General features: G+C 38.0%; 1 protein-coding gene and 1 long non-coding RNA gene across 2 annotated transcripts in view; both read left to right on the top strand.

The window, feature by feature from the left end:
• LOC140710872 (uncharacterized) overlaps positions 1–26,871 on the top strand; it is a 170,987-nt gene that overhangs the window by 138,228 nt on the left and 5,888 nt on the right. The window contains exon 2 of the long non-coding RNA XR_012092026.1: positions 22,813–22,892. This is a non-coding gene — a long non-coding RNA (uncharacterized lncRNA). The remainder of the gene's footprint in view (positions 1–22,812; positions 22,893–26,871) is intronic.
• Positions 23,802–24,984, top strand: LOC103231993 (heterogeneous nuclear ribonucleoprotein A1-like). Its single transcript, XM_073013689.1, has one exon. It carries the CDS (start codon positions 23,876–23,878, stop codon positions 24,419–24,421), a length of 546 nt encoding a protein of 181 aa, XP_072869790.1. The 5' UTR covers positions 23,802–23,875; the 3' UTR covers positions 24,422–24,984.

Raw genomic sequence — 26,871 nt, 5'->3', positions numbered from 1 at the left:
GGAGAACCCTGGACCTGAAGTCTCTGCCTCATTTAAAGGGCAGGGACAGAAGGGGCAGCCCCAGCATCTGAGCCCTTCACACTGAGAAAGACACCGTCTTACATGGAAGTGTCCTCCCTTGTTACTGTTACACTTCAAGCTGCCTGTTCTCACAGCTACACTGCAATCAATCTTCACTACACAACATTTAGCATTCTCGGCACTGTGCATTTAGCTGGACCTACTTTAATTTGCACCTTAGAGCTACATAGGTTATGGCTGAGCCAAAAATTATTCTTTATCTTCTGCAGTGGTTTAGATAACACAGTGCATTACTTTAGCCACAAGAGATTCCATATAGTCATAACGTAAATACCTGTATATTAGTTTTCTATTGCTGCATAAAAAATTACCACCCACTTAGTGGCTTAAAACAGCACACATTTATCATTTCACAGTTTCCATAAGTCTGCCGTGGATCAACTGTGTTCTCTGCTTAGGGCTTTACAAGGCTGAAGTCAACTTGTCACTCTCACAGACACACCCAGGATCATGTTTGCTCAAACATCTGGGCACCCCGTGGCCCAGTCATGTTGACACATAAAATTAACCATAACACTAAGCATCTTGACACACTTTGTAAATTAACCATTATATTTTAATTCCCTTTGTATCTTAGTTAAATGGTCTATTTCCCTGATTTCATACCTATAAAATGGAGCTGTGAATAATTTTACTTTGTTAGTTGCATGTTTATTAATTAATTTTAAGGCTATATGTGTGAGTAGGCAAAGCAGTTAATCAGGCAGTTTACGTTTTTTACTACAAAAGGGAATTTTTATCAGGTGGTATGCAGACTTTTAATATTTATGAAATTTTACGGCCGGGTGCGGTGGCTCACGCCTGTAATCCCAGCACTTTGGGAGGCCAAGGTGGGTGGATCACGAGGTCAGGAGATCAAGACCATCCTGGCGAACACGGTGAAACCCCGTCTCTACTAAAAATACAAAAAACATTAGCCGGGCGCGGTGGCGGGCGCCTGTAGTCCCAGCTACTCAGGAGGCTGAGGCAGGAGAATGGCGTGAGCCCGGGAGGCAGAGGTTGCAGTGAGCCGAGATCGGGCCACTGCACTCCAGCCTGGGCGACAGAGAGAGACTCCGTCTCTCAAAAAAAAAAAAAAAAGAAAAAAAAGAAAATAAATTTTACCACATAGCAAGTTCTTCTATAAGCTCTTTAAATGCTTTATGTCATTTGATTCAGCAACACACCATAATTACCTTTGTTATCCCTATGTTCATAGGAAGACATTTCATATGAGACACAGAAGCTAAATAATTTATCCTAAATAACATAAGTGGCAGGCCCAGGATTGAAATCTATGGTTGTAGAACCAGTCTTCCTATCCAATTATTGTGACCATATAATTTATTATTCAAAATACATGAAAGAGAGCAATATTAAAATTATGCCTCCACAATTGGCATAAAACAGAAAAGTTAGACATATCAAGCCAATTACTGACTCACCTCATGACAGTTTTTTTGCTTACACATAACAGAAAAATCTTTCTTACACTGGCTGAATCAAAAAGTAAGTTCATAATCTCACAGCATTTGTAACATCCTCATGACATGACATTTTTCTCCCTCTACTATGTTATTCCTGTCAGCATACACACTGGTGTTATTTTTCCCTTGTTAAAAAAAATGCAAACACCAAAAACCTGTTTACTTCACTCCTTTTACTTGGTTAGTGCTATTTATCTGTTCCCCAATTGCATGCTTCCCACAGAGTGTCATCTACGGTCCAATACTGTGTCCAATATCTCTCCTCCTATTCTGTCTTAATCATACTTCAGCCAGGCCTATGCACCTTCCACTAAACAGAAACTGTTCTTGTCAAGGTAACCACGACAGAGAGATTTTGTCACCACCAGGCCTGCCTTACAAGAGCTCCTGAAGGAAGCACTAAATATGGAAAGGAACAACCAGTACCAGCCACTGAAAAACATGCCAAATTGTAAAGACCATCGATGCTAGGAAGAAACTGCATCAACTAACAAGCAAAATAACCAGCTAACATTATAACGACAGGATCAAATTCACACATAACAATATGAACCTTAAATGTAAATGGGCTAAATGTTCCAATTAAAAGACACAGACTGGCTAATTGGATAAAGAGTCAATACCCATCAGTGTGCTGTATTCAGGAGACCCATCTCACGTGCAGAGACACACATAGGCTCAAAATAAAGGGATGGAGGAAGATCTACCAAGCAAATGGAGAACAAAAAAAAGCAGGGGTTGCAATCCTAGTCTCTGATAAAACAGACTTTAAACCATCAAAGATCAAAAGAGACAAGGCCATTACATAATGGTAAAAGGATCAATTCAACAAGAAGAGCTAACTCTCCTAAATATACATGCACCCAATACAGGAGCACCCAGATTCATAAAGCAAGTCCTTAGAGACCTACAAAGAGACTTAGACTCCCACACATTAATAATGGGAGATTTTAATACCCCACTGTCAACATTACACAGATCCATGAGACAGAAAGTTAACAAGGATATCCAGGAATTGAACTCAACTCTGCACCAAGTGGACCTAATAGATATCTACAGAACTCTCCATCCCAAATCAACAGAATATACATTCTTAGCACCACATCACGCTTATTCCAAATTTGACCACATAGTTGGAAGTAAAGCACTCCTCAGCAAATGTAAAAGGACAGAAATTATGACACCAATATTTCTAAATCGAGTGACTATTTCACAGTCTTCTCCTTAACTGACCTATTTATACTTTTGGATAGAGTTAGGCTGGGCACAGTGGCTCATGCCTGTAATCCCAGCACTTTGGGAGGCCAAGGCAGGTGGATCACCTGAGGTCAGGAGTTCGAGGCCAGCTGGGGCAACACGGCAAAACCCTGTCTCTACTAAAAATACAAAAATTAGCCAGGCATGTTGGCAGACGCCTGTAATCCCAGCTACTCTGGAGGCTGAAGTAGGAGAATCACTTGAACCCGGGAGGTGGAGGTTGCCGTGAGCTGAGACTGCACCATTGCATTCCAGCCTGGGCAACAAGAACGAAACTCTGTTTCAAAAAAAAAAACCCAAAACATTGGATAGAGTCGATCACTCCCTCTACTCGGAAGTCCTTTCTTTCCTGAGTTCCAGTACAATACTCTCTTGGCTTTTCTGTGACCTCATTAGCTGTAATTCCTGAGTCTCCTTGGCTGATTCTCCTCCTTTCCTCATGATCTCTTGACATTGAAGTGCCTCAGAAGTCAAACCTTAGTCCCCTTCTCTTCTCTGCCTACACTCATTACCTTGGTGATCTTTTCCAGTATTGTGGTGTCCTATGTGAACTACACTCTCATCTCTATCCAGTTTAGATAGACCCCACAGTCTATTTCCAATTGCCCACTTGGCAAGTCCACATGCTTGTTAAATAAACATTTTGATTGTAACTGTGTAAAAATTGGATTTCTTATTTCCTTCTCCTGATTTCATCTACTTTCATTCTTCCTCATCTCAGTTAACATTAACCTTATCTTTTTAGATGCTTGCTTAGAAACAGTGGTATCAATCTTGGCATTAAATTCATCCAGAAATACCATTGGGCCTGCATTCTAAATATATTGAGAATGTGAGCAATTTTGCCCCCCTCCACTATACCACTTCATTGTAAGCCACTAGAATTTCTTGCCTGGATTATGGCAAAAACATTTTTACTGGTTCATTTCCCTATACCTTTTTTCTAATGATTAGTCTCATCTCAGCAGCCAGAGGTATCCCTTTGAAACCTATGCTGGATCATGCCACTCCTCTGTCATTGTTCTCCATCTCATTGAGAGAAAAAAAAAATATCAAAGCATTTGCATAGGCTGTAAGTTCCTATGTGATCTGATATTCTGTTACTTCTCTAAAATCTAACAACTCCCCCACTAGATCCCACTACATCAACCCTACCTATAGTAGTCATACTTTCAACTAAAGGCTTTTTACTGGCTGTTCTCTCTGCCTGATATTCTTCCTCCACACACTTAATAGCTCGTTCCATCAACTTCATTAGATTTTGCTCAGATATCACATTGTGAGAGAACCCTATCCTCTCCAACTTCTCAGCCTTCCAAATCTTTCTTAACTTCCTCTAATTTTTTCCATGCCATTATAATCTTCTGACATACAGTAGAAGGGGTAATTATTCATTTTATTTACTGTTTGTATAATTACATGGAAATACGAGTTCCATGAGGGCAGACACGGTTCTCTGCTTTATTTACTGTAGTATCTTTAGGGCCCTCAATAGTGCCCAGCAGTTAGTTATTCTTCATTAAATATTTCGTCTGTTTCCAAACTAGACTGGAAGTCAAAAGTAGGTGGATTCCATACATGGGGAACTCTGGCTCCAGGATGCCATGAAGAGTTCAGATTTTTTTCCTCTCATCTCTGCCCCTCTCAGTGTCCTTAACATGCTGGTCTCAATGTGGCTGAAGCACTTTTAGGTCTCTGATCTGGACATGGTAATGTTTACAGACAGAAAGAAATATATCTTCCAATGTGCCTTTTCAAAGAGACAAGACCCATGACATAGTACTTCCCAGAAGATAGCCCCACAATCAACTCCAAAATATGGGACTGAATTAGGTCACATGCCTGTTTCAAAACCAGTGAATGTCAAGAATATGACTGGCTTTGATAAACAGGAGACAGAATGGATGTTGGAGAGTCAATCACAACATCCACTGAAACACTTGCCCTGGTGTGATTGGATGTGTGTGCTTGTGTGTGTGTGTGTCTGCATGTGTGTGTGTGTGTGTGTGTGTGTGTGTGTGTGTGTGTGTGTGTGTATGAACCTGAAATGAGCTGATTTCTGGAACATAAATGTTACAAAATGAAAAGAAATGGATTAAGGTAATTAGTCTATTTAATTAAGGCAATTAATCAGTTTAATTAAGGTAATTAAGATGGGGAAAGAGCTGACATCTTGCATAGATATATTTTGTCTGTTAATGGCATGAGGCTCACATCATCTAATATTTCCATCTCACACTAGTTAATGCTTTGACAGTGGGACCAGAGATCATGTAGAGACTTGTTTTTCCCACACAATGCCTATAGGGGCATTTCCAGTATTTCCTTTCATGGATGACTGGCAAACCCCCTCCTGACTGATACATTCTTCATGTAGCCATATAAATACCTTTATTCAAATCTTGGTGTTTCTTTGACTTGGAATCAATCTTATTCTTTTTTCTTGGTTTCAGCTTAAAGTGCATAGAACAGATATACAAAGACAAAAAATGAATACTTATAAAGTGAAAACCTGTGTAACCACAACCAAAAACAGTGAAATCAAATATCGATAAAACCCTATGTCTGCGTCCCTAACTGCCACTGTCTATCTCCTCAGTAGAGGTTCCCACCATCCTGCTCATTGTTTAGAATCTCTACTTTGCTGCTCATTAGAGCTTTGATACTCATTATAGCTTTGCCACCTATGTAAACAAAGTATCTTGTTCAGTTTGTGGCAATTTTACAGAATCACAACTCTACTCAGAGATTTTAGAGTACATTTAAATAACCTATTTAACTTGGTCATCGAGGCTTTTAGAAATGTTTAAAAGCAAACCCTCTTTCCACATTAAAGGGACAACAGATATTCCTTGGGTACCTACTGTGTGCTTAGTAGTGAAGAAGGTACTGGGGTATCCATGAAAACTAAATAGTGCTGTCTACCTTCACTGAGATTAGAGTCTGGTTGAGAAGATAGTGCCTAATAATCGTGTACACTGTTAGAACTGAATACAGCTCAGTTATGCAACAAGGCCCTGGGTATTGCAGTGAGGCATTCCATGTACCACCTCTTATTGGCTCTGTGACTCTGGGAAAGTCTCTGCACCTTTCTGAGCCTGCCTATTCACTTTGAAAAGAGAGATAGATTTAAAAATTGCTCCCCAGGGTTGTTGTGCATGGTATATTGTAGCCTCTAAATGAATGGCAGATATTTTACTATGGTACTTTGGGCTAGTCAGAAGGAAGGCTGAAAATAATTAAATTCCCACTGAACATATAGGTAGCACACATAGAAGCCTAGGCACCTTAGTACACACTAGATGTTAAAGTGAGGCTATTTGGCTCCAGGAACACACATAGGCAGCTAAGTGGAATGGTAAGAGACTAGATATTAAGATCAGAAATGTTTGCGCCAATAATTTTAATAAGGATGAAAGGTATCCTTTGTTGAGTAATTGTGTGACTCTCAAAACTTAGAATATTATCTCTGGTAGGCACCTCAGAGACATGGATAGATCTGAGTCCTCGGAACCAGAACCGTCTAATCAAATGTTGTCCTCTATATACAAAAAATTAAAAAAATCAACGAGAGTTAACTTTTATTGTGTACTCGCCCTGTCCAAGATATTGCTGAAAACATATGTGCATCATCTCGTTTAATCCTTACCATGGCCCTAGGATGTAGACAAGCTCAATGATTATCCTTTCTTACAGGTCAAAAACTTTGAATTCAGAAATTATTCATAACGTTTCTGCTATCACACAGTTGATAAATGAAGTAGCCACAAATTTATCCTAGTTGTTATTCAGAGCTCACGTTACTTTCCTTGGGGGAGGTACATTTTTTCTGAGATAATTTCAAACTTGCTTACAAAAATGTTGCAAGAATGAGACAAAGAACCTCCTTTTGTATTTCTCCCTAATACCTCCACTGTTAACGTTTGACATATTTTTACACTTGCTCTCTGTCTCTGTCTCTCTCAATACACAGATGCATAAACACAGACACATTTTCATATATACATATATATACACATATACATATATATACACACATATATTCTAAACCATTTGAGAGTGAGCTAGAGACATGTTCTTTTACTCCCAAATACTTCAGTGTTACTTTCTGGGAATAAAGACATTGTCTTACATAAACAGTATAGTTATCAAAGTGTTATCTTTATTAACATTGAAACAATACTATTATCTATCTCATGTAAAAATTTTATTCAAAAGTGACCAATTATCCCAATAATGTCATTTACAGAGTTTTCTAATTTTCTGATCTATGATCCCTCTAGTGTCATGTGTTTTATGTACTTGTTACTTCACTTTAGTCTTTTTTGTTTTTATTTTTTATAAATTTAACTCACTATAGTCTTCTTTAGTTTTGAACAAGTCCTCAGATTTTCTTTGTCTTTCATGACCATAACAGTTCTTTAGTGTGTGGACTATTTACTAGAGTGTCCTTTAATTTGGGTTTGCCTGGTTTTCTATCCTCATGACTAGATTCAATTTAAACATTTTTGTCTGGAGTACCACAAAATGATAGTATTTTCTTCTCAATGCATTACATCTGTTGGCAAAGTACTTATTTATTCCATAACTGGTACTGTCAAATTTAATCACTTAATTAAGGTGGTATTCAGCAGGTTACGTCAAGTTAAGTTACTATATTTTCCTTGAAATTTAAGTATTCTGTGGCGAGATACTTGGAGACTGTGGACATATCCCGTCTTGTCATCCACTAATAATTCCACCTGAGTCTACTAATGTATAATGGTTGGAAAATGATACCTTTCTATAATAATACTTTCATTTCCTACTGTAAAATATATTTATTAATTTAATCGACAAATAAAAATCATATATATGGATCATGTATAACATGATGTTTTGAAATATGTATACATTGTGGAATGGCTACATTGAGCTACTTAACATATACATTACCTCTCATACCTATTATTTCCTGTGGGGAGAATACAAAATCTATTCTCAGTGATTTTCAGGAATACAATACAGTGTTATTAACCATAGTCACCATAACATACAGTAGGTCTCTTGAACTTATTCCTCCTATCTAACTGAAAATTTGGATCCTTGATGAACTGCTCACCAACCACCTCCTTTCAATTTCCTGGTAGCTAGGATTCTACTCTCTCCTTCCACGAGTTCAACCTTTTTAGATTCCACACATAAATAAGATCATGCGGTCTTTGTATTCCCCTGCGTGGGTTACTTCCATTTACACAATGTCATCCAGGTTGTCGCAAATGACAGGATTTCCTTTGTTTTTGTTTTTATAGAGACAGGGTCTCACTTTGTCACCCAGGCTGGAGCGCAGTGATGTGATCATGACTCACTGCATCCTTGACCTCTGGGACCCAAGGGATTGTCCCAACTCAACCTCCTGAGTAGCTGGGACCACAGGTATATGCCACCATGCCACATTAATTTTTATTTTTTTGTAGAGACAGGGTCTCACTATGTGGCCCAGGCTGGTCTCGAATTCCTGGGCTCAAGCAATCCTCCCACCTCAGCCTCCCAAAGTGCTGGGAGTACTGGCATGCATCACCATGCTCAGGCAGGATTTCCTTCTTTTTTAAGGCCCAATAGAATTCCATTATCTCCTACATTTTCTTGATTCATTCATCTGCTGATGGACACTTAGTTTTATTCCATATCTTAACTGTTTTGAATAGTGCTGCAATGAACACGGGAGTCATGAGAGCCTTTCAACTTTTAATAAGTTGGCATTGTACTGTCATGAAGAGTTTTCCCATTGTATTTGTCAGAGTTCTCTAGAGGGACGGAACTAATAGGATATATGCCTATATGAAAGGGAGTTTATTAAGGAGAATTGACTCACACGATCACAATGTAAAGTCTCACAATAGGCCGTCTGCAAGTTGAGGAAGCCAGTGGTGGATCGGTCTGAATCCCAAAACCTCAAAAGTAGAGAAGCCAACAGTGCAACCTTTACTCTGTGGCCAAAGACCCGAGAGCACCTGGCAAACCAGTGATGTAAGTCCAAGAGTCCAGAAGCTGAAGAACTTGGAGTTTGATGGTCCAGGGCAGGAAGCACCAGCAGGGGAGAAAATGAAGGCTGGAAGACTCAGCAAGTCTGCTCTTCCATCTTCTCCTGCCTGCTTTATTATAGTCATACTGGCAGTTGATTACACGGTGCCCACCCAGATTGAGGGTGGGTCGGCCTCTCCCAGCCCACTGACTCAAATGTTAATCTCATTTGGCAACACCCTCACAGACAGACCCAGGAACAATACTTAGCATCATTCAATCCAATCAAGTTCACAGTCAATATTAACCATCATACCCAACTTCTTCATTTATTTACTTATTTATGTATTTACTTATATCATTATGGGTTCGTGGGTATGTGTTTAATCACTGGGTAATAATAGATCACCATCAGAATTTATTTTGATACTCAAATTGGCCCACATTTGGCTAGTTGAAGCACCTTGAAACTTCCTGTATCTTTTTGTCATATATCCATCTTAGCTGGAACACTTCCTTTACTTTCTAGTGCAACAAGATGTTCCTGCCTGTTTGTACTTTCCCTGTTCCAGCCCTTGAGTCAGACATTTCTCTAAAAAGCCTCACTTTCTTTTAGTGTAAAATGCTTTTTACAAGCAAGTCTGCACTCTGAATCACCTGTCTCTACTGACAATATGACTTTGAAACCCTCTAAACTTTCCTTAATTCTATTTACCCAACGTGTAAATGCACATAAAAATAGGATTTTTGTCTAGGTATGTTGTGAGGTTTACATAAGGTATTGGGCCAGGCGCGGTGTCTCATGCCTGTAATCCCAGCACTTTGGGAGGCCAAGGTGGGCGGATCACCTGAGGTCAGGAGTTCGAGATCAGCCTGGCCAACATGGTGAAACCATCTCTCTACTAAAAATACAAAATTAGCCTGGCATGGTGGCACATGCCTGTAATCCCAGCTATGTGGGCGGCTAAGGCAGGAAAATCACTTGAACCCAGGAACCGGAGGTTATAGTGAGCCAAGATCACGCCACTGCACTCCAGCCTGGGCAACAAGAGTGAAACTCCTTCTCAAACAAATAAATAAATAAAATTTAAAAATTAAATAAAGTATTGAAAGCATTTAGCAATGTTCGTGGCACAAAAGTAATTTTGGTAATTTGACCATTTGAACATGAGAATGAGTAATAATCATAATAATAATGGGTTGTGTGACCCAATGAATAAAATCAGAATCCATAAGAGCAATTGAAAATAAGTGGTAGCTATTTTATCACCAGTTTTGTTATTGTCAAATACCCTTGACAGTGAATAAGTTTTGCCTCTAGGAAAAATTTCAAGTTTACACTGATAGCCTTGTCAAGCACAAGTAAGATCTGCAGAATCACAGAGCTTGAGAAAGTACAAATATGGGGGAATTATTCCAGAAGCAGGCAGGCCTTAGGCCTTGATGACTGGCAGGACTTCACTTTTTGAAACAAAAAAGATTAACTGAAGAACAACAACTACTCCTACAACCCCTGCTACCAGAACCCCTATTTCCCCTATCATAGCGGCAAATCCACTGTTCCATAAATAGTTATTTGTCTGGGTAACATTAGACTGAGAGCTGATAGATGTGACTTATTTACCAACTTATCCCCAATGCCTAAAACGGTGTCTGTCAGATAAGAGACATTCAATAAATGTTTACGGAATGGATGAATGAAAGTGTTGAATAATTTCAAATATCTCATGAGGATAATTAATGAGAGAACGAAAGTGAGACTCAGAGAAGTAGAGAAGCGTGCCCAAGGTCATACTACTTTTTCTTTTTTTTTTTTGAGACGTAGTCTTACTCTTGTCGCCCAGGCGCTGGAGTGCAATGGTGTGATCTCAGCTCACTTCAACCTCTGCCTCCCGAGTTCAAACGATTCTCCTGCCTCAGCCTCCCGAGTAGCTGGGATTACAGGTGCCCATCACCATGCCTGGCTAACTTTTTTGTATTTTTAGTAGAGACGGCCTTTCGCCATGTTGGCCAGGCTGGTCTCAAACTCCTGACCTCAGGTGATCTGCCCTCCTCAGCCTCCCGAAGTGCTGGGATTACAGGGGTGAGCCACCGTGCCTGGCCCAAGGTCATACTAATATTTTAGTAAGAGAGAATGAGGTAGAATTCCATCCTGGCCTGACTCTAGTAGCTTTGGGTATATTGGTCTCTCTAGATACTGAGCCTTCCCAGTAAGATTAACTTGTCTGATTTCCGTGTTTCCCAAAGTTCAAATGGGAGTCCCATATGTGCCAAACTATGTATGCAAGATTGGTTCAAGGGTTCGGTAATTAATTCAACAACTATTTATTGATCGCTCACTGTAGGCCTTACAGGTTCTGGAGATACAGCAGTGAGTACAACAGATGGATAACCTCCTCTCATCAACATTCCATTCTGGTGCGGAGAGACAGAAAATAAGGGGATACAGAAAACGTAAGATGGTAAAGAAAGTAAAACTTGATTAACAAATAGAAAATTACCCAGCATGTGTGTGTCTGAAGGAGGGAGTGGCTATGGAGGTGATAGGAGACTTGTTAAGTTCAGAGGACCTGGAGGAGTTTTCTGTGTCTGGAGTTAGAAAGGGATACAGTCTGGGAGTTGAGGTGAGAAATTAGAAAGTAGAATCCTCAAGAAAATGAGCCACTTAATGTCTATGAGACTAAGTGTTCTTACCTGGAAAACAGGGATTCAAACCTCTGAGATACTGTGTAAAAAATGTAGTGTAAAGCTCAAATCTGAAAACATTAATGTTATTCAGCTCATTTATTGAACAATCATAGCAGCTGGTACTTTTGAATGCCTGCTGTTTGTTAGGCGGTATGCTAGTTGCTTTCCATGTTAATTTCATCCTCTGCAGTGAAAAGTAGTTATGGTTTTTATATTTTATAAGGTTGGATAGCAATAGATTGCAGGTATTAGGATTAAAGCCCAGGCCCAGTCTGCCAAACTTCAAAAGCTTGTTCTTTTTCACAAGTTTACATTTCCAGAATCGCAAACAGGCAACTGGTAGTGACCAAGATGAATTGAGTGGTACAAAATTTAAAAGACAGTTATAAAACTTACTTAGCATAGCATTTATAGAATTATTGGTGGAAGGAAAAATAATGAAATTTATTATTTATATTTCAATCTTAATATTTAAACATATTTTTATATTTCATTAAATTAATTTATAAAATTCTTACACTAGCACATCATACTATGTGTTTTGTATTTTTAGAAATGACATAAGATTTTCTTTTTAAAGTTATATTTTATTTTTAGTTGGCGTTTAATAATTGTACACACTTATGGGGTGCAATGTGATGTCTTGATATATGTATACATTGTGTAATGATCAAATCAGGATAATTAGCACATACATCATAACAAATATTGATTATTTTTTGTATTGAGAACATTCAAAATACTCTCTTCTAACTATTTTACAATATAGAATATATTACCGTTAACTATCATCACCCTACTGGACACTAGAACATCAGAACCTCTTTCTCCTCCAGATGGAAGATCAACAAGGAAATATAGAACTGAACAATATTATAGACAAAATAGACCCAACACACATATACGGAACATTCCACCCAACAGCAGCAAAAATAATCATTCTTCTCAAATGCACATGGAACATTCTCCAAGATATCTCATAGTAGAATTTCAAATCAAGCCTTAACAAATTTAAGAAGATTGAAATCAATCTAAGTATCTTTTCTGATCACAACTGAATGAAACTAGAAAACAGCAATAAAAAGAAAATGAGGAAATTCACAAGTGCATGGAACTTAAATAACATACTTTAAAACAATTATTACATCAAAGAAGAAATTGAAGATGAAATTAGAAAATATATAGAGACAAAGGAAAACCAAAACACAACACAGCAAAACATAACATGCAGCCAAATAAGCACTAAGAAGGAAGTTTATAACAATAAATGGTTTTTTTTTTTTATTGTTATACTTTAAGTTCTAGGGTACATGTGCACAACGTGCAGGTTTGTTACATATGTATACAGCTGCCATGTTGGTGTGCTGCACCCATTAACTCGTCATTTACATTAGGTATATCTCCGAATGCTATGCCTTCCCCGTCCTCCCTCCCCACATTAGGACCCGGTGTGTGATGTTCACCTTCCTGTGTCCAAGTGATCTCATTGTTCAATTCCCACCTATGAGTGAGAACATGCAGTATTTGGTTTTCTGTTCTTGCGATAGTTTGCTGAGAATGATGGTTTCTAGCTGCATCAATGTCCCAGAAAGGACACGAGCTCATCCTTTTTTATGACTGCACAGTATTCCATGGTGTATATGTGCCACATTTTCTTAATCCAGTCTGTCACTGATGGACATTTGGGTTGATTCCAAGTCTTTGCTATTGTGAATAGTGCCGCAATAAACATACGTGTGCATGTGTCTTTATAGCAGCATGATTTATAATCCTTTGGGTATATCCCCAGTAATGGGATGGCTGGGTCGAATGGTATTTCTAGTTCTAGATCCTTGAGGAATTGCCACCCTGTGTTCCACAATGATTGAACTAGTTTACAGTCCCACCAACAGTGTAAAAGTGTTCCTAATTCTCCACATCCTCTCCAGCACCTGTTGTTTCCTGATTTTTTTAATGATTGCCATTCTAACTGGTGTGAGATGGTATCTCATTGTGGTTTTGATTTGCATTTCTCTGATGGCCAGTGATGATGAGCATTTTTTCTTGTGTTTCTTGACTGTATGAATGCCTTCTTTTGAGAAGTGTCTATTCATATCCTTTGCCCACTTTTTGATGGGGTTGTTGGTTTTTTTCTTGTAAATTTGATTGAGTTCTTTATAGGTTCTGGATATTAGCCATTTGTCAGATGAGTAGATTGCAAAAATTTTCTCCCATTCTGTAGGTTGCCTGTTCACTCTGATGGTAGTTTCTTTTGCTGTGCAGAAGCTCTTTAGTTTAATTAGATCCCATTTGTCAATTTTGGCTTTTGTTGCCGTTGCTTTTGGTGTTTTAGACATGAAGTCCTTGCCCATGCCTATGTCCTGAATGGTATTCCCTAGGTTTTCTTCTAGGGATTTTATGGTTTTAGGTCTAACATTAAAGTCTCTAATCCATCTTGAATTGATTTTTGTATATGGAGTAAAGAAAGGATCCAGTTTCAGCTTTCTACTTATGGCTAGCCAATTTTCCCAGCACCATTTATTAAATAGTAAATCCTTTCCCCATTTCTTGTTTTTGTCAGGTTTGTCAAAGATCAGATGGCTGTAGATGTGTGGTATTATTTCTGATGGCTCTGTTCTGTTCCATTGGTCTATATCTCTGTTTTGGTACCAGTACCATGCTGTTTTGGTTACTGTAGCCTTGTAGTATAGTTTGAAGTCAGGTAGCATGATGCCTCCAGCTATGTTCTTTTGACTTAGGATTGTCTTGGCAATGCAGGCTGTTTTTTGATTCCATATGAACTTTAAAGCAGTTTTTTCCAATTCTATGAAGAAAGTGATTGGTAGCTGAATGGGGATGGCATTGAATCTGTAAATTACCTTGGGCAGTATGGCCATTTTCACAATATTGATTCTTCCTATCCATGAGCATGGTATGTTCTTCCATTTGTTTGTGTCCTCTTTTATTTCACTGAGCAGTGGTTTGTAGTTCTCCTTGAAGAGGTCCTTGACATCCCTTGTAAGTTGGATTCCTAGGTATTTTATTCTCTTTGAAGCATTGTGAATGGGAGTTCATTCATGATTTGGCTCTCTGTTTGTCTGTTACTGGTGTATAAGAATGCTTGTGATTTTTGCACATTGATTTTGTATCCTGAGACTTTGCTGAAGTTGCTTATCAGCTTAAGGAGATTTTGGGCTGAGACAATGGGGTTTTCCAAATATACAATCATGTCATCTGCAAACAGAGACAATTTGATTTCTTCTTTTCCTAACTGAATACCCTTGATTTCTTTCTCTTGCCTGATTGCCGTAGCCAGAACTTCCAAAACTATGTTGAATAGGAGTGGTGAGAGAGGGCATCCCTGTCTTGTGCCAGTTTTTAAAGAGAATGCTTCCAGTTTTTGCCCATTCAGTATGATATTGGCTGTGGGCTTGTCATAAATAGTTCTTATTATTTTGAGATATGTTCCATCAATACCGAATTTATTGAGAGTTTTTAGCATGAAGGGCTGTTGAATTTTGTCAAAGGCCTTTTCTGCATCTATTGAGATATTCATGTGGTTTTTGTCTTTGGTTCTGTTTATATGGTGGATTACGTTTATTGATTTGCATATGTTGAACCAGCCTTGCATCCCAGGGATGAAGCCCACTTGATCATAGTGGATAAGCTTTTTGATATGCTGCTGGATTCGGCTTACCAGCATTTTATTGAAGATTTTTGCATTGATGTTCATTAGGGATATTGGTCTAAAATTCTCTTTTTTTGTTGTATCTCTGCCAGGCTTTGGTATCAGGATGATTTTGGCCTAATAAAATGAGTTAGGGAGGATTCCCTCTTTTTCTATTGATTGGAATAGTTTCAGAAGGAATGGTACCAACTTCTCCTTGTACCTCTGGTAGAATTCGGCTGTGACTCCGTCTGGTCCTGGATTTTTTTTTTTTTTTGGTTGGTAGGCTATTAATTATTGCCTCAATTTCAGAGCCTGCTATTGGTCTATTCAGGGATTCAACTTCTTCCTGGTGTAGTCTTGGGAGAGTGTAAGTGTCCAGGAAATTATCCATTTCTTCTAGATTTTCTAGTTTATTTGCGTAGAGGTGTTTATGGTATTCTCTGATGGTAGTTTGTATTTCTGTGGGGTCGGTGGTGATACCCCCTTTATCATTTTTTATTGCATCTATTTGATTCTTCTCTCTTTTCTTCTTTATTAGTCTTGTTAGCAGTATATCAATTTTGTTGATCTTTTCAAAAAACCAACTCCTGGATTCATTGATTTTTTGGAGGGTTTTTTGTGTCTCTATCTCCTTCAGTTCTGCTCTGATCTTAGTTATTTCTTGCCTTCTGCTAGCTTTTGAATGTGTTTGCTCTTGCTTCTCTAGTTCTTTTAATTGTGATGTTAGGGTGTCAATTTTAGATCTTTCCTGCTTTCTCTTGTGGGCATTTAGTGCTATAAATTTCCCTCTACACACTGCTTTAAATGTGTCCCAGAGATTCTGGTATGTTGTATCTTTGTTCTCATTGGTTTCAAAGAACATCTTTATTTCTGCCTTCATTTCATTATGTACCCAGTAGTCATTCAGGAGCAGGTTGTTCAGTTTCCACATAGTTGAGCGGTTTTGATTGAGTTTCTTAGTCCTGAGTTCTACTTTGATTGCACTGTGGTCTGAGAGACAGTTTGTTTTAATTTCTGTTCTTTTACATTTGCTGAGGAGTGCTTTACTTCCAACTATGTGGTCAATTTTGGAATAAGTGCAATGTGGTGCTGAGAAGAATGTATATTCTGTTGCTTTGGGGTGGAGAGTTCTGTAGATGTCTATTAGGTCTGCTTGGTGCAGAGTTGAGTTCAATTCCTGGATATCCTTGTTAACTTCCTGTCTCGTTGATCTGTCTAATGTTGATAGTGGGGTGTTAAAGTCTCCCATTATTATTGTATGGGAGTCTAAGCCTCTTTGTAAGTCTCTAAGAGCATGCTTTATTAATCTGGGTGCTCTTATAAATGATTTATTAAAAGAAGAAAAAAGAGGAAAGAGCTCCAGTAAACTAACTTTCTCCCTTAAGAAACTAGATAAAGAAGAACAAACAAGTCAAAGTTAGCAGAAGGAAGTAATAGTGAAGGTTATAGCAGAAGTAAATGAAATAGAGAATAGAAAAACAATAAAATTTTAAAACCTGAAGAGTTTTTTGAAAAGCTAAATAAAATGGACAAACCTTATCTAGACTAATACCAAAAAAGAAAATATTCAAATAATACAATCAGAGATGAAAGAAGAGACATCCCATGTCTGGTGGTAGGGAGAGTTATAGGAACTATTATGAGCATTTAAATGCTAATAAATTGGATAACTCAGAAGAAATTGAGAAATTTCTAGAAATATAGGACCCACTGAGACTGCATCAATAAAAAATAGAAAGCCCAGACATACCAAAAAAAAAATAATGACATTTAAAAAAAATCAAAAATATCACAACAAGGAAAAATACAGGACCAGGTGGTTTCATAGATAAATTCTGTGAAACATTAAAAAAATTTATACCAATCTTACTGAAAGTCTTCTAAGCAACAGAAGAATAAGCAATATTTACAAACTCATTCTATGAGGCCAGCATCACCCTTATAGGAAAGCCAGATTAAGACACCAGAAGAAAAGAAAACTACAGACTAATATCCCTGATGAATATAGATGCAAAAAGACTCAAAATATTATTAGCGAGCCAAATACAAAATCCATTAAAAGAGTCATATACCATGACCACATAGGAGTTACGCCTGTGATACAAGAATCGTTCCACTTATGCAAATTAATCAATGTGATAAACCACATGGATAGAATGAAGGATGAAAATTACATTGTCATCTCAATAGATTCAGAGAAAACATTTGACAAAATTAGACATGTTTTTATGCTAAATATTTTCAACAAATTAGGTATAGAAAGAACTTACCTCAATATAATAAAGGCCATAGAGGAAAAACCCACAATTAACATGATGCTCAATGATGAAAAGCTGAGAGATTTACTCCTAAGATGAGAAACAAGACAAGGATGTCCACTCTTGGCTCTCCTGTTTAACATAATACAGTCATTCCTCAGTATTCATGGGGAATTGGTTTCAGGACGCTCACAGATACGAAAATCCATGGTTACATTTGTATGAACCAAAACAATGACCTATCTGTAAAGCAGATTTCAGAAAACAATTTGTATCACAATTGCACAACAAGTAAAATACTGAGAAATACATGTAGGTGACCGGGTGTGGTGGCTCATGCCTGTAATCCCAGCACTTTGGGAGGCTGAGGCAGGCAGATCATCTGAGGTTGGGAGTTTGAGACCAGCCTAACCAACATGGAGTAACCCCGTTTCTACTAAAAATACAAAATTAGCCGGGCATGGTCTCACATGCCTATAATCCTAGCTACTCGGGGAGGCTGAGGCAGGAGAATCACTTGAACCTGGGAGGCAGAGGTTGTGGTGAGCCGAGGTCACACCATTGCACTCCAGCCTGGGCAACAAGAGCAAAACTCCATCTCAAAAATAAAAACAAATAAATGTAGGTAAGGGAGGTAAAAGGGTTTTACACTGAAAACTACAAAACATTCACAAATAATTTTTTAAAAAGCAGAAATAAATGGAAACATACCTCATGTTCATGGATTGATAAGAATTGATATTATTAAATGTCCATGATTCCCAAAATGTCTAAAGATTCAATGCAATCGCTATCAAAATCTCAATGGCATTTTTGTACAGATTAAACAATCCTAAAATTCAGAAGACCCTGAATAGCCAAGCAATTTTGAGCAAGTACAGAGCTGGAGTTATCACACTCCCTGATTCCATAATGTGTCACAAAGCTACAGTAATCAAAACAGTATGGTACTAGCATAAAAGTAGACATATAGAACAATGGAACAGAATAGAGAGCTCAAAAATAAATCTACTGGGCGCCAAGACTACACAATGTGGAAAGATGGTCTCTTTGACACATGGTGTTAAGAAAATTGGATAGGAATCAAAATCACAGTAATTGAAGTCTGGATCTCCAAGAGATGACTGTATTCCCATGTTTATTGCAACATTATTTACAGTAGCCAATATATGAAAACAACCTCAGTGTCTGTTGATGATGAAATACTATTCAGCCTTATAAAAGAAGAAAATCCTGCTGTTTGTGACAACATAGATGTACCTGGAGGACATTAGGCTAAGTGAAATAAGATCACAGAAAGACAAATACTGTATGATCTCAATTGTACTGTATGTGAAATCTAAAATTGTTAAACATATAGATGCAGATAGTAGAATGGTAGTGGCCAGGGGCTGAGGGAAGGGAGAAATGGAGGGGGGGTGTTGGTTAAGGGGTACAAAGTTTCAGTTATGTGTAATAAATAACATCTGTAGGTCTAGTGTATAATACAGAACCTATGATTTTATGCTCAAGTTTGCTAAGAGGGTAAATCTTCATTAAGTGTTCTCACCATGAAAAGGAAAATAAAAAAAACAAAGAGGACAGGAGGTAACTTTCAGAGGTGAATGATAAGATTATGGCATTGAGAGTGATGATGTTGTGATCATTTCATGGGTCTCTTAACACATGAAGTTGTATACATTAAATATGTGCAGCTTTTTGTAAAAAAAAAAAAAAAAAAAGCCATATAAACGTTGCTATAAAAGTAGCATCCATTATTTTTCCTTTCTGCAGTCTACAATACATTAATTTATTAAAACATCAAACACTCAATTATGCACACCATATTTCCAGAAGTAATCTGTACCCTGAACATACCATGATCAATAAAACACGGCCTTTCATAATCAGGGATTTCATGATCTCTTTTTGGAGGTAAAACACATCAATGAAAAGGGACTTTAAAAAGGAACTGTAGGCCGGGCGCGATGGCTCACACCTGTAATCCCAGCACTTTGGGAGGCCAAGGCAGGCGGATCACCTGAGGTCGGGAGTTCAAGACCAGCCTGACCAACATGGAGAAACCTCCTCTCTACTAAAAAATACAAAATTAGCCGGGCGTGGTGCTGCCTGCCTGTAATCCCAGCTATTTGGGAGGCTGAGGCAGGAGAATTGCTTGAATCCAGGAGGCAGAGGTTGCGGTGAGTCGAGATCACGCCATTGCACTCCAGCCTGGGCAACGAGAGCGAAACTCTGTCTCAAAAAAACAAAATCAAACAAACAAAAAGGAACTGTAATCTGTGCAGAGTACAGTGGGAATCCTAAGGACTGGGCACAGAGAAAGCAAACCAGAGAAGCAGAGAAGGAGTAGCGCAGTCAGTAGAACAAAAACGGGAGAGCCACCTTTTCTGTGTTAATGTGAGGCTGTTTACTTGTGCATGATACCTGCTTTCATCTTTGAGTTCACATTCTTAATTCCATCAGTGTAAGCCTGAATCAAATAAATCTTTACCCTATAAAAGAAAACAATTATCAGGCATATACTTTCAAACCTTTCTCTAGTGAAACAAACAGACACAAAATGAAAACAGATAAAACCAACGAATACAAAGTTACAGTTAGATAGAAAGAATAAATGTTGGTGTTCTATTGGACAGCAGGGTGACTGTAGTCAACAATAGTGTCTTGTATACTTCAAAATAGCTAGAAGAGAGGATTTGGCCAAATGTTTCATCACAAAGAAATGACAAGCATTTGAGGTGATGGATATACTAATACTAATTAGTTTGATTTGATCCTTATACAATGTATATGTGTATCAAAGCATCACATCATACTCCCAAAATATATACAATTTTCATGTATCCATTAAAAATAAAATAAAAATTAAAAAACAGTTTGAGAACCTACATTAAAAATCAGTCATTTTGTATTTGATAAATTTTCAGAGTATTACCAAATAAAGCCCAACTGTGAGGTCAGCTTAGGAGCTAAGGGGAACATATTTACCTATAAATATTACGAAATTATTCATTAAGAAGTTCAGAATGGAGCCGGGCGCGGTGACTCACGCCTGTAATTCCAGCATTTTAGGAGGCCAAGGCGGGTGGATCACCTGAGGTCAGGAATTCGAGACCAGCCTGACCAACATGGAGTAACCCCGTTTCTACCAAAAACACAAAATTAGCCTGGCGTGTTGGTGCATGCCTGTAATCCCAGCTACTCGGGAGGCTGAGACAGGAGAATCGCTTGAACGCGGGAGGCAGAGGTTGCGGTGAGCCAAGATCGTGCCATTGCACTCCAGCCTGGGTAACAAGAGCGAAACTCCATCTCAAAAAAAAAAAAAAAAAAAAAAAAAGTCCAGAAAGCCCAGAATGTACTGGTACTAGGAGTTCCTGAAAACAGCAATGATCAACTACAAAGACGTTCTCTAAGTAAAGATAATCTGAGGACAGCAATAGCCTGTATTCATTAATTTATCATGAATTTTCCCAACTAATAAATAGCTCATAAAATAATAGCTATGTTTTATTGGGCAATGATCAGAATAGGAATCATCCACATTCATAAATAATTATTTATTGAGCATCTGCTGGACACCAGGTTCTAGGCTGTATGCCAAATTTTAGAGTCACATGTGACACAGGCTCTATCACATATATGGATGACTTCTCAGATTAATGAAAGTACAAAGATAAACAGATAATTACTGGGTTATTGTCAGGAAAACCATAACTGAAGTAAACACAGTGGACACTAAGAACAGAGAAGGGAATGCTAACTCAAATGGTCTAAACTGCTTCTCATCATTTATGAGATGGTTGCTATTATTATCCCCATTTTTTAGATGAAAAAACCTAGGAACAGAGAGCATGGTGCAGGAATATAGCAAGCACTCATAATTTGTGGAATGCATGAAAGTTTACTTCACCAACACCAAATATCTCAAAAATAGATATTGTAGTAAAGCCAATTAGTTTTTAATTTCAAAGTTAATAGAGGATTTTTATACAGGTTTTAGGCTTACAGAAAAATAAGTGGAAAGTACAGTGAACTTCCAAATACCCCCACACACTCTCCTCCTCCATTTTTAACACTTGCATTACTGTAGTACAGTTACTACAATTGATGAGCCAATATTGACACATGATTATTAACTAAATTTCATAGATTATATTAGGGTTTGTTCTTTGTATTCTACACGTCTATGGCTTTTGACAAATATATTACAGGTATTCGTCATTACAGTATCACACAGCATAGTTTCACTGCCCTAAAAATCCCTTATTCACCACTCCCTGTTTCCCCACAAACTTCAGACAACTACTGAACATTTTGCTCTTTCCATATCATGTCCTATAGTTGGAATCATGCCATATATAAACCTTTTCAGGCTGGCTTCTTCCTTTTTTTTTTTTTTTTCATTCTGAGTCTCGCTCTGCTCTGTCACCCGGGGTTGGAGTGCAGTGGTGCGATCTCGGCTCACTGCAACCTCCATTTCCTGAGTTCAAGCGATTTTCCTGCCTCAGCCTCCCGAGTAGCTGGGACTACAGGCATGTGCCACCACACCTGGCTAATTTTTTGTGTTTTTAGTACAGACGGGGTTTCACCGTGTTAGCCAGGATGGTCTCGATCTTCTGCCCTTGTGATCCGCCCGCCTTGGCCTTCCAAAGTGCTTGAATTACAGACACGAGCCACCACACCCAGCCCAGACTGACTTCTTTAACTAAGCAATATGTATTTAAGTTTCCTCCATGTTTTTTGTGGCCTGATAGCTCATTTCTTATCCTTGAATAAAATGTCATCATATTGATGTACCGCAATTTGTTTCTTCATTGACTTATTGAAGGATATTTTGGCTGTACCATGGTTTGAATATTTGTCACTTCCAAAACTTAAATGTTGAAATTTAATCCTCAGTGTGGCAGTACTAGTACTAGCGGGGGAGGCTTTAAGATGTGATTGGGTCTGGGCGTGGTGGCTTACGCCTATAATCCCAGTACTTTGGGTGGCCAAGATGGGCTGATTATGACGTCAGGAGTTCAAGACAAGTATGGCTAACATAGTGAAACCCTGTCTCTACTAAAAATACAAAAAATTAGCTAGTTGTGGTGGTGTGCACCTGTAGTCCCGGCTACTCGGGAGGCTGAGGCAGGAGAATTGCGTAAACCCAGGAGGCGGAGGTTGCAGTGAGCCAGAATCGCACCATTGCACTCCAGCCCAGGTGACAGTGAAAGACTCCGTCTTTAAAAAAAAAAAAAAAAAAAGGATTGGGTCATGAGGACTTTTCCATCATGAATTAGTTAATTTATTCATGGCTTAATGAATTGATGGGTTATCATGGGAATGGGACTGGTGGCTTAGAAGAGGAAGAGAGATCATAGCTAGCCTGCTCAGCTTTCTCACCATATGATGCTCTGCCTTGCCTTAGGACTCTGCAGAGTACCCACCAGCAAGAAGGCCCTCACCAGATGTGACCCCTTGACCTTGGACTTCTCAGCCTCCTTAACTGTAAGAAATAAATTAGTTTTCATATAAATTACCCAGGTCCAGCTATTATGTATAAACAGCAGAAAATAGACTAAGACCGGCCACTTCCAAGTTTTGGCAATTATGAATAAAACTGGTGTGAATATTTGTGTACAAATTTTTGTGTAAATATAATTTTCATCTCATTTGGGAGTTCAATTGCTGGATTTTGTGGTATGAATATGTGTAATTTTCTAAGAAATTGCCAAATGGATTTCTAAAGTAGCTGTACCATTTTTCCTTCCCACCAGCAATGAACGAGAGTTTCTGTTGCTCCACATCGAGCATTTTACAGTGTTTTGAATTTTAGTCATTCTGATAAGTTTATAATGGCTTTTTATCATTGTTTCAATTTGCAATTCCCTAAAGACATATGTCATTGAGCATCTTTTTATATGCTTATGTGCTATCTGTATATTTTGTTTGGTGAGGTATCTGTTCCTATATTTTGCCCATTATTAAGTTGGTTGTTTAGTTTTTTATTGTTAAGTTTTAGGAGGTCTTTGTGTATTTTGGATACTAGTACTTTATTGGTTATGTGTTTTGCAAAGATTTTCTCCCAGACTGTTCATTAAGAGTGTGTTTTGTACAGCAGTTTTTATTTTCAATAAAGCCTGCAATCAATTTTTTCTTTCAGAGACTGTATATTTGATATTACATCCAAAATATAATAGTCAGACCCAAGGTCACCAAGATTTTTTCCCCTGCCAGCTTCTAGAAGTTTTATAATTTTGTGTTTTACATATTAACAATTACATGGGTTACTTTTGATAAAAGATGTAAAATCTATATCCAGATTCATTTTTTTGCATGTAGAACTGCATGCAAGCAGTTCATTTATTGAGAAGTCTGTCCTTTCTCCATTGAATTACCTTTTTTCTTTTGTAAAAGATGGGTTATCTGTCCTTTCTGCCCGTGGACGCCGCCGAAGAAGCATCGGTAAAGTCTCTCTTCTCCCTGCCGTCATGTCTAAGTCAGAGTCTCCTAAAGAGCCCGAACAGCTGAGGAAGCTCTTCATTGGAGGGTTGAGCTTTGAAACAACCGATGAGAGCCTGAGGAGCCATTTTGAGCAATGGGGAACGCTCACGGACTGTGTGGTAATGAGAGATCCAAACACCAAGTGTTCCAGGGGCTTTGGGTTTGTCACATATGCCACTGTGGAGGAGGTGGATGCAGCTATAAATGCAAGGCCACACAAGGTGGACGGAAGAGTTGTGGAACCAAAGAGAGCTGTCTCAAGAGAAGATTCTCAAAGACCAGGTGCCCACTTAACTGTGAAAAAGATATTTGTTGGTGGCATTAAAGAAGACACTGAAGAACATCACCTAAGAGATTATTTTGAACAGTATGGAAAAATTGAAGTGATTGAAATCATGACTGACCGAGGCAGTGGCAAGAAAAGGGGCTTTGCCTTTGTAACCTTTGATGACCATGACTCTGTGGATAAGATTGTCATTCAGAAATACCATACTGTGAATGGCCACAACTGTGAAGTTAGGAAAGCCCTGTAAAAGCAAGAGATGGCTAGTGCTTCATCCAGCCAAAGAGGTCGAAGTCGTTCTGGAAACTTTGGTGGTGGTTGTGGAGGTGGTTTCAGTGGGAATGACAACTTCGGTCGTGGAGGAAACTTCAGTGGTCGTGGTGGCTTTGGTGGCAGCCATCGTGGTGGTGGATATGGTGGCAGTGGGGATGGCTATAATGGATTTGGTAATGATGGAAGCAATTTTGGAGGTGGTGGAAGCTACAATGATTTTGGCAATTACAACAATCAGTCTTCAAATTTTGGACCCATGAAGGGAGGAAATTTTGGAGGCAGAAGCTCTGGCCCCTATGGCGGTGGAGGCCAATACTTTGCAAAACCATGAAACCAAGGTGGCTATGGCGGTTCCAGCAGCAGCAGTAGCTATGGCAGTGGCAGAAGATTTTAATTAGGAAACAAAGCTTAGCAGGAGAGGAGAGCCAGAGAAGTGACAGGGAAGCTACAGGTTACAACAGATTTGTGAACTCAGCCAAGCACAGTGGTGGCAGGGCCTAGCTGCTACAAAGAAGACATGTTTTAGACAAATACTCATGTGTATGGGCAAAAAACTCGAGGACTGTATTTGTGACTAATTGTATAACAGGTTATTTTAGTTTCTGTTCTGTGGAAAGTGTAAAGCATTCCAATAAAGGGTTTTAATGTAGATTTTTTTTTTTGCACCCATGCTGTTGATTGCTAAATGTAATAGTCTGATCGTGATGCTGAATAAATGTCTTTAAAAAAAAAAAGAGATGGGTTATCTATATTTGTATGAGTCTATTTCTGGGCTCTCTATTCTATTCTCTTGATCTATTTGCTTATTCTTTTGCCAGTACTAAACTGTCTTGGCTACTGTAGCTTTATAGTAAGTTTTGAAGTTGGGTAATGTCAGTCCTCCAATTTTGTTCTTCTTCAATACTTTCATAGCTATTCTGATTTTTTGCCTTTCCATGTAAACTTTAGAATTAGTTTGTTAATATTGACAAAATAACTTACTGTGATTTTGATTAGAATTGCACTGAATCTATAGATCAAGTTGGGAAGAACTTGATTGCTCAACAATATTGAGTCTTCCTATTTATTTACATGGAATATTTCCCCAACTGTTTAGTTCTTCTTTGAATTCTTTCAGAAGGGTTTTGTCATTTTCTTTATATATATCCTGTACATATTTTGGTAGATTTATACCTATTTTTTTACTGAAAATGTAAATGGTATTGTATTTTAAATTTCAAATTGAAATATTTCATTGTGAGTATATAAGAAAGCAATTAACTTATGTATATTATACTTGTATCCCGTGACCTCATTATAATTGCTGATTAGTTCCAAGACTTATTTTACTGCTTCTTTAGAATTTTCAACCTACATAATTATGTCATCTGCAGACAGACAGTTTGATTCCTTCCTTCCCAATTTGTATAACTTTTATTTCCTTCTCTTGTCTTATTGCATTGGCAAAATTTTCCAATAACAATTTGAAAAAGAGTAGTGATAATGGACATCCTTGTTTTGTTCTTGATCTTAGGGGGAAAACATCTAGTTTCTTGTGATTAAATATAATGCTAACTGTAGATTTTTTTGTGTGTAGTTATTCTTTTCCACAGTGAGGAAGTTCACCTCTATGCTTAGTTTGCTGTGTGTTTTTATTGTTAGTTGGTCTTAGATTTTGACAAATGCTTATTCTCCATCTATTTTTATGATCACATCACTTTCGTTAGCCTCTCAATGTGATGGATCACATCAATTGATTTGCAAATGTTGGTCCAGCCTTCCATACCTGGAATAAATCCCGCTTGGTTATGGGTGTATAATTATTTTTAAATATTATTGGAATCAATTTGCTAATACTTTATTGAGGATTTTTGCATCTATGTTCATAATGGATATTGGTCTGTATTTCCATTTCTTGTAACATCCTTCATTTTAGTATTAGGGTAATGTCGGACTCTAGAATGAGTGAGGAAGTATTTACTTTGCTTCTATTTTATGGAGAAGATTATAGAAAATTGGTATAATTTTTTCCCTTTAATGTTAGGTTAAATTCACCAGTGAACCCATCTGGGCTTGCTGCACTTTGATTTCTGAAGATTATTTGAAACTTGATTCCAGATGATTATTAATTATTGATTTCATTGCCTTAACAGGTGTAGAACTATTTATGCTGTCTATTCCTTCTAAGTGAGTTTTGGTAGATTGTGTCTTTAGAAAAATTGGTCCATTTGGTCTACGTTATCAAATTTGTGGACTAGACTTGTTCATAATATTCCTAATTTTCCCTTTGGTGTTAATGAGATCAATAGTAAGGCCCCTATTTCATTTCTGGAATTAGTAATTTGTGTCTTCTCTTTTACTCTTGTTATCCTTACTAAGGGTTTATCAATTTCATTGACCTTTCAACAAACAAACAGGTTTTGGTTTTGTTGATTATCTCTATTAATT

Source organism: Chlorocebus sabaeus, chromosome X (genome assembly GCF_047675955.1).
Source record: "Chlorocebus sabaeus isolate Y175 chromosome X, mChlSab1.0.hap1, whole genome shotgun sequence".
In the NCBI taxonomy this organism is placed as follows: domain Eukaryota; kingdom Metazoa; phylum Chordata; class Mammalia; order Primates; family Cercopithecidae; genus Chlorocebus; species Chlorocebus sabaeus.
Note: the sequence above shows the minus strand (reverse complement) of the source record. Positions and strands in the feature narration are given on the sequence as shown.

What these genes read in the sequence shown, in the direction of transcription:
- LOC103231993 (XM_073013689.1), top strand. Translation starts at nt 23,876, where the DNA reads ATGTCTAAGTCAGAGTCTCCTAAAGAGCCCGAACAGCTGAGGAAGCTC.